The sequence below is a fragment of the Oncorhynchus keta genome, unplaced genomic scaffold, assembly GCF_023373465.1.
Source record: "Oncorhynchus keta strain PuntledgeMale-10-30-2019 unplaced genomic scaffold, Oket_V2 Un_contig_1830_pilon_pilon, whole genome shotgun sequence".
Taxonomy (NCBI): domain Eukaryota; kingdom Metazoa; phylum Chordata; class Actinopteri; order Salmoniformes; family Salmonidae; genus Oncorhynchus; species Oncorhynchus keta.
In genome coordinates, this window is record NW_026280852.1 from 69,545 (window position 1) to 85,498 (window position 15,954).

The window sequence follows — 15,954 nt, forward strand, 5'->3', positions numbered from 1 at the left end:
TGTAACAAACAATCTTGAGCCAGGTTGTAGCAACAGTATATTATAGTATCGTACAGTAGAGCAGTAGTTACCTGTCTGTCATTCCTCTCAGAGTGACCCACGACCTTATAATCCCCCTGCAGAGAGGGGGGGAGTCAGACAGACCAATCACATCACAATTAGAAAGCTCACAGTGTATTACAGTTTGCGTTATCAATAGCAACATTATCACGAGGTTAACAGTAACATCATCACAAATACTGTATGTGCAGCTGGAAGGACAGGAACTTACATCATGGAGAGGGAAGGCTGAATCATAGACACCTTTAGCTATTAATGTGGTGATGCCTGAGAGAGAAAGAGGGACAGGTGTCGGTTACTCAATGTATCAACAAACTCATCTAATATTAGTGAGAGATGCTTCAGTGATCTGTATCAGCTTTCCCATTCAGAGAGGAGAGAATAGGGCAGGAGAGGAGCGGGCAGGAAATGAGAAGAGCGGGCAGGAGAGGAGCGGGCAGGAAATGAGAGGAGCGGGCAGGAGAGGAGCGGGCAGGAAATGAGAGGAGCGGGCAGGAGAGGAGCGGGCAGGAAATGCGAGGAGCGGGCAGGAGAGGAGCGGGCAGGAAATGAGAGGAGCGGGCAGGAAATGAGAGGAGGGGCGGGCAGGAAATGAGAGGGGCGGGCAGGAGAGGAGCGGGCAGGAAATGAGAGGAGCGGGCAGGAAATGAGAGGAGCGGGAAGGAAATGAGAGGAGCGGGAAGGAAATGAGAGGAGCGGGAAGGAAATGAGAGGAAGCTCAGTGGGCTCAGTGGGAACAGCTTTAACTAATTGATTCATTACCTCATGAACTAATTAACAAGACCTCTACGAAGCCAGAAACATCACAGTGATTAGCTTCACCAACGAGCCAATCACAGCACAGCTACAGGGACCACAACTCCCACATGCCTCTGCTTCAATCTCAGCCTGACCCCACAACACACTTCAGGAGAGGAGAGGACGATAAAGGGAACTGGGAAGAGAGGAGGACGATAAAGGGAACTGGGAAGAGAGGAGGACGATAAAGGGAACTGGGAAGAGAGGAGGACAATAAAGGGAACTGGGAAGAGAGGAGGACAATAAAGGGAACTGGGAAGAGAGGAGGACGATAAAGGGAACTGGGAAGAGAGGAGGACGATAAAGGGAACTGGGAAGAGAGGAGGACAATAAAGGGAACTGGGAAGAGAGGAGGACGATAAAGGGAACTGGGAAGAGAGGAGGAGAGGACGATAAAGGGAACTGGGAAGAGAGGAGGACAATAAAGGGAACTGGGAAGAGAGGAGGACAATAAAGGGAACTGGGAAGAGAGGAGGACAAAGGGAACTGGGAAGAGAGGAGGACAAAGGGAACTGGGAAGAGAGGAGGACAAAGGGAACTGGGAAGAGAGGAGGACAAAGGGAACTGGGAAGAGAGGAGGACGATAAAGGGAACTGGGAAGAGAGGAGGACAATAAAGGGAACTGGGAAGAGAGGAGGACAATAAAGGGAACTGGGAAGAGAGGAGGACAATAAAGGGAACTGGGAAGAGAGGAGGACAATAAAGGGAACTGGGAAGAGGAGAGAGGACGATAAAGGGAACTGGGAAGAGAGGAGGACAATAAAGGGAACTGGGAAGAGAGGAGGACGATAAAGGGAACTGGGAAGAGAGGAGGACAATAAAGGGAACTGGGAAGAGAGGAGGACAATAAAGGGAACTGGGAAGAGAGGAGGACAATAAAGGGAACTGGGAAGAGAGGAGGACGATAAAGGGAACTGGGAAGAGAGGAGGACAATAAAGGGAACTGGGAAGAGAGGAGGACAATAAAGGGAACTGGGAAGAGAGGAGGACAATAAAGGGAACTGGGAAGAGAGGAGGACAATAAAGGGAACTGGGAAGAGAGGAGGACAATAAAGGGAACTGGGAAGAGAGGAGGAGAGGACGATAAAGGGAACTGGGAAGAGAGGAGGACAATAAAGGGAACTGGGAAGAGAGGAGGACAATAAAGGGAACTGGGAAGAGAGGAGGACAATAAAGGGAACTGGGAAGAGAGGAGGACAATAAAGGGAACTGGGAAGAGAGGAGGACAATAAAGGGAACTGGGAAGAGAGGAGGACAATAAAGGGAACTGGGAAGAGAGGAGGACAATAAAGGGAACTGGGAAGAGAGGAGGACAATAAAGGGAACTGGGAAGAGAGGAGGACGATAAAGGGAACTGGGAAGAGAGGAGGAGAGGACGATAAAGGGAACTGGGAAGAGAGGAGGAGAGGACGATAAAGGGAACTGGGAAGAGGAGGAGAGGACAATAAAGGGAACTGGGAAGAGGAGGAGAGGACAATAAAGGGAACTGGGAAGAGGAGGACAATAAAGGGAACTGGGAAGAGGAGGAGAGGACAATAAAGGGAACTGGGAAGAGGAGGAGAGGACAATAAAGGGAACTGGGAAGAGGAGGAGAGGACAATAAAGGGAACTGGGAAGAGGAGGAGAGGACAATAAAGGGAACTGGGAAGAGAGGAGGAGAGGACGATAAAGGGAACTGGGAAGAGGAGGACAATAAAGGGAACTGGGAAGAGAGGAGGAGAGGGAGAGAGGCTCAGGCGAAGAGAGAGAAAAACAGAGGGTGTGTCCTAATATGTATAATACCGTGCATAAAATGGTCCATTTGAGAAGCACTCTGTGCTAATGTTCCTGCATTAACATTTCCTTTTACCAATACAGACGAAACAAGATTGCTTTATGTAGTTAACGTTTTACTTTATAATTATCAGCTGGCAATACGTGAATTCTATTCATCTAGCTCGCCATCTAGTTTTACATGTAGAAAACAACCGAAAACTAATGCTGATAAGGACAGATCGACATTTTGCTTTGGGAGGAGGGTAGCGTGTCATTTATTGGACAGGGTAGCGTGTCATTTATTGGACAGGGTAGCGTGTCATTTATTGGACAGGGTAGCGTGTCATTTATTGGACAGGGTAGCGTGTCATTTATTGGACAGGGTAGAGTGTCATTTATTGGACAGGGTAGCGTGTCATTTATTGGACAGGGTAGCGTGTCATTTATTGGACAGGGTAGCGTGTCATTTATTGGACAGGGTAGCGTGTCATTTATTGGACAGGGTAGCGTGTCATTTATTGGACAGGGTAGCGTGTCATTTATTGGACAGGGTAGAGTGTCATTTATTGGACAGGGTAGAGTGTCATTTATTGGACAGGGTAGCGTGTCATTTATTGGACAGGGTAGCGTGTCATTTATTGGACAGGGTAGCGTGTCATTTATTGGACAGGGTAGCGTGTCATTTATTGGACAGGGTAGCGTGTCATTTATTGGACAGGGTAGCGTGTCATTTATTGGACAGGGTAGCGTGTCATTTATTGGACAGGGTAGCGTGTCATTTATTGGACAGGGTAGCGTGTCATTTATTGGACAGGGTAGCGTGTCATTTATTGGACAGGGTAGCGTGTCATTTATTGGACAGGGTAGCGTGTCATTTATTGGACAGGGTAGCGTGTTATTTATTGGACAGGGTAGCGTGTCATTTATTGGACAGGGTAGCGTGTCATTTATTGGACAGGGTAGCGTGTCATTTATTGGACAGGGTAGCGTGTCATTTATTGGACAGGGTTGCGTGTTATTTATTGGACAGGGTATGGTGGAGAACACCAATCACTCACTGTTCCCCTGTTACCTGTACTGAGGAACCATGGAGAACACCAATCACTCACTTACCCCTGTCTGGACCTGTACTGAGGAACCATGGAGAACACCAATCACTCACTGTTCCCCTGTCTGGACCTGTACTGAGGAACCATGGAGAACACCAATCACTCACTGTACCCCTGTCTGGACCTGTACTGAGGAACCATGGAGAACACCAATCACTCACTGTTCCCCTGTCTGGACCTGTACTGAGGAACCATGGAGATGGAACCAATCACAATCACTGTACCCCTGTCTGGACCTGTACTGAGGAACCATGGAGAACACCAATCACTCACTGTTCCCCTGTCTGGACCTGTACTGAGGAACCATGGAGAACACCAATCACTCACTGTACCCCTGTCTGGACCTGTACTGAGGAACCATGGAGAACACCAATCACTCACTGTTCCCCTGTCTGGACCTGTACTGAGGAACCATGGAGAACACCAATCACTCATGGAACCTGTATGGAGAACACCAATCACTCACTATACCCCTGTCTGGACCTGTACTGAGGAACCATGGAGAACACCAATCACTCACTGTACCCCTGTCTGGACCTGTACTGAGGAACCATGGAGAACACCAATCACTCACTGTACCCCTGTCTGGACCTGTACTGAGGAACCATGGAGAACACCAATCACTCACTGTTCCCCTGTCTGGACCTGTACTGAGGAACCATGGAGAACACCAATCACTCACTGTACCCCTGTCTGGACCTGTACTGAGGAACCATGGAGAACACCAATCACTCACTGTTCCCCTGTCTGGACCTGTACTGAGGAACCATGGAGAACACCAATCACTCACTGTACCCCTGTCTGGACCTGTACTGAGGAACCATGGAGAACACCAATCACTCACTGTACCCCTGTCTGGACCTGTACTGAGGAACCATGGAGAACACCAATCACTCACTGTACCCCTGTCTGGACCTGTACTGAGGAACCATGGAGAACACCAATCACTCACTGTACCCCTGTCTGGACCTGTACTGAGGAACCATGGAGAACACCAATCACTCACTGTTCCCCTGTCTGGACCTGTACTGAGGAACCATGGAGAACACCAATCACTCACTGTACCCCTGTCTGGACCTGTACTGAGGAACCATGGAGAACACCAATCACTCACTGTACCCCTGTCTGGACCTGTACTGAGGAACCATGGAGAACACCAATCACTCACTGTTCCCCTGTCTGGACCTGTACTGAGGAACCATGGAGAACACCAATCACTCACTGTACCCCTGTCTGGACCTGTACTGAGGAACCATGGAGAACACCAATCACTCACTGTTCCCCTGTCTGGACCTGTACTGAGGAACCATGGAGAACACCAATCACTCACTGTACCCCTGTCTGGACCTGTACTGAGGAACCATGGAGAACACCAATCACTCACTGTACCCCTGTCTGGACCTGTACTGAGGAACCATGGAGAACACCAATCACTCACTGTACCCCTGTCTGGACCTGTACTGAGGAACCATGGAGAACACCAATCACTCACTGTACCCCTGTCTGGACCTGTACTGAGGAACCATGGAGAACACCAATCACTCACTGTTCCCCTGTCTGGACCTGTACTGAGGAACCATGGAGAACACCAATCACTCACTGTTCCCCTGTCTGGACCTGTACTGAGGAACCATGGAGAACACCAATCACTCACTGTTCCCCTGTCTGGACCTGTACTGAGGAACCATGGAGAACACCAATCACTCACTGTTCCCCTGTCTGGACCTGTACTGAGGAACCATGGAGAACACCAATCACTCACTGTTCCCCTGTCTGGACCTGTACTGAGGAACCATGGAGAACACCAATCACTCACTGTACCCCTGTCTGGACCTGTACTGAGGAACCATGGAGAACACCAATCACTCACTGTTCCCCTGTCTGGACCTGTACTGAGGAACCATGGAGAACACCAATCACTCACTGTACCCCTGTCTGGACCTGTACTGAGGAACCATGGAGAACACCAATCACTCACTGTTCCCCTGTCTGGACCTGTACTGAGGAACCATGGAGAACACCAATCACTCACTGTTCCCCTGTCTGGACCTGTACTGAGGAACCATGGAGAACACCAATCACTCACTGTTCCCCTGTCTGGACCTGTACTGAGGAACCATGGAGAACACCAATCACTCACTGTACCCCTGTCTGGACCTGTACTGAGGAACCATGGAGAACACCAATCACTCACTGTACCCCTGTCTGGACCTGTACTGAGGAACCATGGAGAACACCAATCACTCACTGTTCCCCTGTCTGGACCTGTACTGAGGAACCATGGAGAACACCAATCACTCACTGTACCCCTGTCTGGACCTGTACTGAGGAACCATGGAGAACACCAATCACTCACTGTTCCCCTGTCTGGACCTGTACTGAGGAACCATGGAGAACACCAATCACTCACTGTACCCCTGTCTGGACCTGTACTGAGGAACCATGGAGAACACCAATCACTCACTGTACCCCTGTCTGGACCTGTACTGAGGAACCATGGAGAACACCAATCACTCACTGTACCCCTGTCTGGACCTGTACTGAGGAACCATGGAGAACACCAATCACTCACTGTTCCCCTGTCTGGACCTGTACTGAGGAACCATGGAGAACACCAATCACTCACTGTACCCCTGTCTGGACCTGTACTGAGGAACCATGGAGAACACCAATCACTCACTGTACCCCTGTCTGGACCTGTACTGAGGAACCATGGAGAACACCAATCACTCACTGTTCCCCTGTCTGGACCTGTACTGAGGAACCATGGAGAACACCAATCACTCACTGTTCCCCTGTCTGGACCTGTACTGAGGAACCATGGAGAACACCAATCACTCACTGTTCCCCTGTCTGGACCTGTACTGAGGAACCATGGAGAACACCAATCACTCACTGTACCCCTGTCTGGACCTGTACTGAGGAACCATGGAGAACACCAATCACTCACTGTTCCCCTGTCTGGACCTGTACTGAGGAACCATGGAGAACACCAATCACTCACTGTACCCCTGTCTGGACCTGTACTGAGGAACCATGGAGAACACCAATCACTCACTGTACCCCTGTCTGGACCTGTACTGAGGAACCATGGAGAACACCAATCACTCACTGTTCCCCTGTCTGGACCTGTACTGAGGAACCATGGAGAACACCAATCACTCACTGTTCCCCTGTCTGGACCTGTACTGAGGAACCATGGAGAACACCAATCACTCACTGTACCCCTGTCTGGACCTGTACTGAGGAACCATGGAGAACACCAATCACTCACTGTACCCCTGTCTGGACCTGTACTGAGGAACCATGGAGAACACCAATCACTCACTGTTCCCCTGTCTGGACCTGTACTGAGGAACCATGGAGAACACCAATCACTCACTGTACCCCTGTCTGGACCTGTACTGAGGAACCATGGAGAACACCAATCACTCACTGTTCCCCTGTCTGGACCTGTACTGAGGAACCATGGAGAACACCAATCACTCACTGTACCCCTGTCTGGACCTGTACTGAGGAACCATGGAGAACACCAATCACTCACTGTTCCCCTGTCTGGACCTGTACTGAGGAACCATGGAGAACACCAATCACTCACTGTACCCCTGTCTGGACCTGTACTGAGGAACCATGGAGAACACCAATCACTCACTGTACCCCTGTCTGGACCTGTACTGAGGAACCATGGAGAACACCAATCACTCACTGTACCCCTGTCTGGACCTGTACTGAGGAACCATGGAGAACACCAATCACTCACTGTTCCCCTGTCTGGACCTGTACTGAGGAACCATGGAGAACACCAATCACTCACTGTACCCCTGTCTGGACCTGTACTGAGGAACCATGGAGAACACCAATCACTCACTGTTCCCCTGTCTGGACCTGTACTGAGGAACCATGGAGAACACCAATCACTCACTGTTCCCCTGTCTGGACCTGTACTGAGGAACCATGGAGAACACCAATCACTCACTGTTCCCCTGTCTGGACCTGTACTGAGGAACCATGGAGAACACCAATCACTCACTGTACCCCTGTCTGGACCTGTACTGAGGAACACCAATCACTCACTGTTCCCCTGTCTGGACCTGTACTGAGGAACCATGGAGAACACCAATCACTCACTGTACCCTGTCTGGACCTGTACTGAGGAACCATGGAGAACACCAATCACTCACTGTACCCCTGTCTGGACCTGTACTGAGGAACCATGGAGAACACCAATCACTCACTGTACCCCTGTCTGGACCTGTACTGAGGAACCATGGAGAACACCAATCACTCACTGTACCCCTGTCTGGACCTGTACTGAGGAACCATGGAGAACACCAATCACTCACTGTACCCCTGTCTGGACCTGTACTGAGGAACCATGGAGAACACCAATCACTCACTGTTCCCCTGTCTGGACCTGTACTGAGGAACCATGGAGAACACCAATCACTCACTGTTCCCCTGTCTGGACCTGTACTGAGGAACCATGGAGAACACCAATCACTCACTGTTCCCCTGTCTGGACCTGTACTGAGGAACCATGGAGAACACCAATCACTCACTGTACCCCTGTCTGGACCTGTACTGAGGAACCATGGAGAACACCAATCACTCACTGTTCCCCTGTCTGGACCTGTACTGAGGAACCATGGAGAACACCAATCACTCACTGTTCCCCTGTCTGGACCTGTACTGAGGAACCATGGAGAACACCAATCACTCACTGTACCCCTGTCTGGACCTGTACTGAGGAACCATGGAGAACACCAATCACTCACTGTTCCCCTGTCTGGACCTGTACTGAGGAACCATGGAGAACACCAATCACTCACTGTTCCCCTGTCTGGACCTGTACTGAGGAACCATGGAGAACACCAATCACTCACTGTACCCCTGTCTGGACCTGTACTGAGGAACCATGGAGAACACCAATCACTCACTGTTCCCCTGTCTGGACCTGTACTGAGGAACCATGGAGAACACCAATCACTCACTGTACCCCTGTCTGGACCTGTACTGAGGAACCATGGAGAACACCAATCACTCACTGTACCCCTGTCTGGACCTGTACTGAGGAACCATGGAGAACACCAATCACTCACTGTTCCCCTGTCTGGACCTGTACTGAGGAACCATGGAGAACACCAATCACTCACTGTACCCCTGTCTGGACCTGTACTGAGGAACCATGGAGAACACCAATCACTCACTGTTCCCCTGTCTGGACCTGTACTGAGGAACCATGGAGAACACCAATCACTCACTGTTCCCCTGTCTGGACCTGTACTGAGGAACCATGGAGAACACCAATCACTCACTGTTCCCCTGTCTGGACCTGTACTGAGGAACCATGGAGAACACCAATCACTCACTGTTCCCCTGTCTGGACCTGTACTGAGGAACCATGGAGAACACCAATCACTCACTGTACCCCTGTCTGGACCTGTACTGAGGAACCATGGAGAACACCAATCACTCACTGTTCCCTCTGTCTGGACCTGTACTGAGGAACCATGGAGAACACCAATCACTCACTGTACCCCTGTCTGGACCTGTACTGAGGAACCATGGAGAACACCAATCACTCACTGTTCCCCTGTCTGGACCTGTACTGAGGAACCATGGAGAACACCAATCACTCACTGTACCCCTGTCTGGACCTGTACTGAGGAACCATGGAGAACACCAATCACTCACTGTTCCCCTGTCTGGACCTGTACTGAGGAACCATGGAGAACACCAATCACTCACTGTACCCCTGTCTGGACCTGTACTGAGGAACCATGGAGAACACCAATCACTCACTGTTCCCCTGTCTGGACCTGTACTGAGGAACCATGGAGAACACCAATCACTCACTGTACCCCTGTCTGGACCTGTACTGAGGAACCATGGAGAACACCAATCACTCACTGTACCCCTGTCTGGACCTGTACTGAGGAACCATGGAGAACACCAATCACTCACTGTTCCCCTGTCTGGACCTGTACTGAGGAACCATGGAGAACACCAATCACTCACTGTACCCCTGTCTGGACCTGTACTGAGGAACCATGGAGAACACCAATCACTCACTGTTCCCCTGTCTGGACCTGTACTGAGGAACCATGGAGAACACCAATCACTCACTGTACCCCTGTCTGGACCTGTACTGAGGAACCATGGAGAACACCAATCACTCACTGTACCCCTGTCTGGACCTGTACTGAGGAACCATGGAGAACACCAATCACTCACTGTTCCCCTGTCTGGACCTGTACTGAGGAACCATGGAGAACACCAATCACTCACTGTACCCCTGTCTGGACCTGTACTGAGGAACCATGGAGAACACCAATCACTCACTGTACCCCTGTCTGGACCTGTACTGAGGAACCATGGAGAACACCAATCACTCACTGTTCCCCTGTCTGGACCTGTACTGAGGAACCATGGAGAACACCAATCACTCACTGTACCCCTGTCTGGACCTGTACTGAGGAACCATGGAGAACACCAATCACTCACTGTTCCCCTGTCTGGACCTGTACTGAGGAACCATGGAGAACACCAATCACTCACTGTACCCCTGTCTGGACCTGTACTGAGGAACCATGGAGAACACCAATCACTCACTGTACCCCTGTCTGGACCTGTACTGAGGAACCATGGAGAACACCAATCACTCACTGTACCCCTGTCTGGACCTGTACTGAGGAACCATGGAGAACACCAATCACTCACTGTACCCCTGTCTGGACCTGTACTGAGGAACCATGGAGAACACCAATCACTCACTGTACCCCTGTCTGGACCTGTACTGAGGAACCATGGAGAAGGAACCATGGAGAACACCAATCACTCACTGTTCCCCTGTCTGGACCTGTACTGAGGAACCATGGAGAACACCAATCACTCACTGTACCCCTGTCTGGACCTGTACTGAGGAACCATGGAGAACACCAATCACTCACTGTTACCCCTGTCTGGACCTGTACTGAGGAACCATGGAGAACACCAATCACTCACTGTTCCCCTGTCTGGACCTGTACTGAGGAACCATGGAGATGGAACCATGGAGAACACCAATCACTCACTGTACCCCTGTCTGGACCTGTACTGAGGAACCATGGAGAACACCAATCACTCACTGTTCCCCTGTCTGGACCTGTACTGAGGAACCATGGAGAACACCAATCACTCACTGTTACCCCTGTCTGGACCTGTACTGAGGAACCATGGAGAACACCAATCACTCACTGTTCCCCTGTCTGGACCTGTACTGAGGAACCATGGAGAACACCAATCACTCACTGTTCCCCTGTCTGGACCTGTACTGAGGAACCATGGAGAACACCAATCACTCACTGTTCCCCTGTCTGGACCTGTACTGAGGAACCATGGAGAACACCAATCACTCACTGTTCCCCTGTCTGGACCTGTACTGAGGAACCATGGAGAACACCAATCACTCACTGTTCCCCTGTCTGGACCTGTACTGAGGAACCATGGAGAACACCAATCACTCACTGTTCCCCTGTCTGGACCTGTACTGAGGAACCATGGAGAACACCAATCACTCACTGTTCCCTGTCTGGACCTGTACTGAGGAACCATGGAGAACACCAATCACTCACTGTTCCCCTGTCTGGACCTGTACTGAGGAACCATGGAGAACACCAATCACTCACTGTTCCCCTGTCTGGACCTGTACTGAGGAACCATGGAGAACACCAATCACTCACTGTTCCCCTGTCTGGACCTGTACTGAGGAACCATGGAGAACACCAATCACTCACTGTTCCCCTGTCTGGACCTGTACTGAGGAACCATGGAGAACACCAATCACTCACTGTTCCCCTGTCTGGACCTGTACTGAGGAACCATGGAGAACACCAATCACTCACTGTTCCCCTGTCTGGAACCACTGAGGAACCATGGAGAACACCAATCACTCACTGTTCCCCTGTCTGGACCTGTACTGAGGAACCATGGAGAACACCAATCACTCACTGTACCCCTGTCTGGACCTGTACTGAGGAACCATGGAGAACACCAATCACTCACTGTTCCCCTGTCTGGACCTGTACTGAGGAACCATGGAGAACACCAATCACTCACTGTTCCCCTGTCTGGACCTGTACCAAGGAACCATGGAGAGGAACCATGGAGAACACCAATCACTCACTGTACCCCTGTCTGGACCTGTACTGAGGAACCATGGAGAACACCAATCACTCACTGTTCCCCTGTCTGGACCTGTACTGAGGAACCATGGAGAACACCAATCACTCACTGTTCCCCTGTCTGGACCTGTACTGAGGAACCATGGAGAACACCAATCACTCACTGTACCCCTGTCTGGACCTGTACTGAGGAACCATGGAGAACACCAATCACTCACTGTTCCCCTGTCTGGACCTGTACTGAGGAACCATGGAGAACACCAATCACTCACTGTACCCCTGTCTGGACCTGTACTGAGGAACCATGGAGAACACCAATCACTCACTGTTCCCCTGTCTGGACCTGTACTGAGGAACCATGGAGAACACCAATCACTCACTGTACCCCTGTCTGGACCTGTACTGAGGAACCATGGAGAACACCAATCACTCACTGTTCCCCTGTCTGGACCTGTACTGAGGAACCATGGAGAACACCAATCACTCACTGTACCCCTGTCTGGACCTGTACTGAGGAACCATGGAGAACACCAATCACTCACTGTTCCCCTGTCTGGACCTGTACTGAGGAACCATGGAGAACACCAATCACTCACTGTTCCCCTGTCTGGACCTGTACTGAGGAACCATGGAGAACACCAATCACTCACTGTACCCCTGTCTGGACCTGTACTGAGGAACCATGGAGAACACCAATCACTCACTGTTCCCCTGTCTGGACCTGTACTGAGGAACCATGGAGAACACCAATCACTCACTGTTCCCCTGTCTGGACCTGTACTGAGGAACCATGGAGAACACCAATCACTCACTGTACCCCCTGTCTGGACCTGTACTGAGGAACCATGGAGAACACCAATCACTCACTGTACCCCTGTCTGGACCTGTACTGAGGAACCATGGAGAACACCAATCACTCACTGTACCCCTGTCTGGACCTGTACTGAGGAACCATGGAGAACACCAATCACTCACTGTACCCTGTCTGGACCTGTACTGAGGAACCATGGAGAACACCAATCACTCACTGTACCCCTGTCTGGACCTGTACTGAGGAACCATGGAGAACACCAATCACTCACTGTTCCCCTGTCTGGACCTGTACTGAGGAACCATGGAGAACACCAATCACTCACTGTACCCCTGTCTGGACCTGTACTGAGGAACCATGGAGAACACCAATCACTCACTGTACCCCTGTCTGGACCTGTACTGAGGAACCATGGAGAACACCAATCACTCACTGTTCCCCTGTCTGGACCTGTACTGAGGAACCATGGAGAACACCAATCACTCACTGTTCCCCTGTCTGGACCTGTACTGAGGAACCATGGAGAACACCAATCACTCACTGTACCCCTGTCTGGACCTGTACTGAGGAACCATGGAGAACACCAATCACTCACTGTACCCCTGTCTGGACCTGTACTGAGGAACCATGGAGAACACCAATCACTCACTGTTCCCCTGTCTGGACCTGTACTGAGGAACCATGGAGAACACCAATCACTCACTGTACCCCTGTCTGGACCTGTACTGAGGAACCATGGAGAACACCAATCACTCACTGTTCCCCTGTCTGGACCTGTACTGAGGAACCATGGAGAACACCAATCACTCACTGTTCCCCTGTCTGGACCTGTACTGAGGAACCATGGAGAACACCAATCACTCACTGTACCCCTGTCTGGACCTGTACTGAGGAACCATGGAGAACACCAATCACTCACTGTTCCCCTGTCTGGACCTGTACTGAGGAACCATGGAGAACACCAATCACTCACTGTACCCCTGTCTGGACCTGTACTGAGGAACCATGGAGAACACCAATCACTCACTGTACCCCTGTCTGGACCTGTACTGAGGAACCATGGAGAACACCAATCACTCACTGTACCCCTGTCTGGACCTGTACTGAGGAACCATGGAGAACACCAATCACTCACTGTACCCCTGTCTGGACCTGTACTGAGGAACCATGGAGAACACCAATCACTCACTGTTCCCCTGTCTGGACCAATACTGAGGAACCATGGAGATGGAACCATGGAGAACACCAATCACTCACTGTTCCCCTGTCTGGACCTGTACTGAGGAACCATGGAGAACACCAATCACTCACTGTACCCCTGTCTGGACCTGTACTGAGGAACCATGGAGAACACCAATCACTCACTGTTCCCTGTCTGGACCTGTACTGAGGAACCATGGAGAACACCAATCACTCACTGTTCCCCTGTCTGGACCTGTACCAAGGAACCATGGAGATGGAACCATGGAGAACACCAATCACTCACTGTACCCCTGTCTGGACCTGTACTGAGGAACCATGGAGAACACCAATCACTCACTGTTCCCCTGTCTGGACCTGTACTGAGGAACCATGGAGAACACCAATCACTCACTGTTCCCCTGTCTGGACCTGTACTGAGGAACCATGGAGAACACCAATCACTCACTGTTCCCCTGTCTGGACCTGTACTGAGGAACCTGGAGTACCAATCAACTGTTCCCCTGTCTGGACCTGTACTGAGGAACCATGGAGAACACCAATCACTCACTGTACCCCTGTCTGGACCTGTACTGAGGAACCATGGAGAACACCAATCACTCACTGTTCCCCTGTCTGGACCTGTACTGAGGAACCATGGAGAACACAATCACTCACTGTTCCCCTGTCTGGACCTGTACTGAGGAACACCAATCACTCACTGTTCCCCTGTCTGGACCTGTACTGAGGAACCATGGAGAACACCAATCACTCACTGTACCCCTGTCTGGACCTGTACTGAGTAACACCAATCACTCACTGTTCCCCTGTCTGGACCTGTACTGAGGAACCATGGAGAACACCAATCACTCACTGTTCCCCTGTCTGGACCTGTACTGAGGAACCATGGAGAACACCAATCACTCACTGTTCCCCTGTCTGGACCTGTACTGAGGAACCATGGAGAACACCAATCACTCACTGTTCCCCTGTCTGGACCTGTACTGAGGAACCATGGAGAACACCAATCACTCACTGTTCCCCTGTCTGGACCTGTACTGAGGAACCATGGAGAACACCAATCACTCACTGTTCCCCTGTCTGGACCTGTACTGAGGAACCATGGAGAACACCAATCACTCACTGTTCCCCTGTCTGGACCTGTACTGAGGAACCATGGAGAACACCAATCACTCACTGTTCCCCTGTCTGGACCTGTACTGAGGAACCATGGAGAACACCAATCACTCACTGTACCCCTGTCTGGACCTGTACTGAGGAACCATGGAGAACTCCAATCACTCACTGTTCCCCTGTCTGGACCTGTACTGAGGAACCATGGAGAACACCAATCACTCACTGTTCCCCTGTCTGGACCTGTACTGAGGAACCATGGAGATGGAGCCATGGAGAACACCAATCACTCACTGTTCCCCTGTCTGGACCTGTACTGAGGAACACCAATCACTCACTGTTCCCCTGTCTGGACCTGTACTGAGGAACACCAATCACTCACTGTTCCCCTGTCTGGACCTATACCAAGGAACCATGGAGAAGGTCAATGACCTCAAAAAGTAGGCAACTTTGGGCAAATCAGGGGTTAGAGGTCACTCACCCATGGATATGCTGGTGCGTGTGCAGGCGGTGCGTCTCAGGATCTCGTACGCCTGAGGGGGTTAGGTCACACAGAATATTGTGTCAGAGAGAAACAGAGAGCCGAAAACGTATTCCCATTGATTCTTAACATTCATATAACACAGAGAAACATCCTGAATGACAGACTCACTAAACGTATTCCCATTGATTCTTAACATTCATATAACACAGAGAAACATCCTGAATGACAGACTCACTAAACGTATTCCCATTGATTCTTAACATTCATATAACACAGAGAAACATCCTGAATGACAGACTCACTAAACGTATTCCCATTGATTCTTAACATTCATATAACACAGAGAAACATCCTGAATGACAGACTCACTATTCGACTGCGTGTTGCGTTGTCAAAGAACGTGTCTTTAGAGGTGATGTTAAATCTGTAGAGAACAAAGAACAGGTGTCAACTCAGGGAAAC

General features: G+C 50.6%; 1 protein-coding gene across 1 annotated transcript in view; it reads right to left on the minus strand.

Moving 5' to 3' along the window:
- The window catches only part of LOC127920089 (anoctamin-1-like), a 71,284-nt gene extending 55,374 nt beyond the window's left edge, over positions 1–15,910 (minus strand). The window contains exons 1-4 of the mRNA XM_052503902.1: positions 15,862–15,910; positions 15,490–15,541; positions 272–327; positions 72–116 (exon numbers count right to left, since the gene is read on the minus strand). Of these exons, the coding sequence (XP_052359862.1) occupies positions 72–116; positions 272–327; positions 15,490–15,493 (105 nt within the window). The 5' untranslated portion in view covers positions 15,494–15,541; positions 15,862–15,910. The remainder of the gene's footprint in view (positions 1–71; positions 117–271; positions 328–15,489; positions 15,542–15,861) is intronic.
- Between the last annotated feature and the right edge of the window lie 44 nt (positions 15,911–15,954).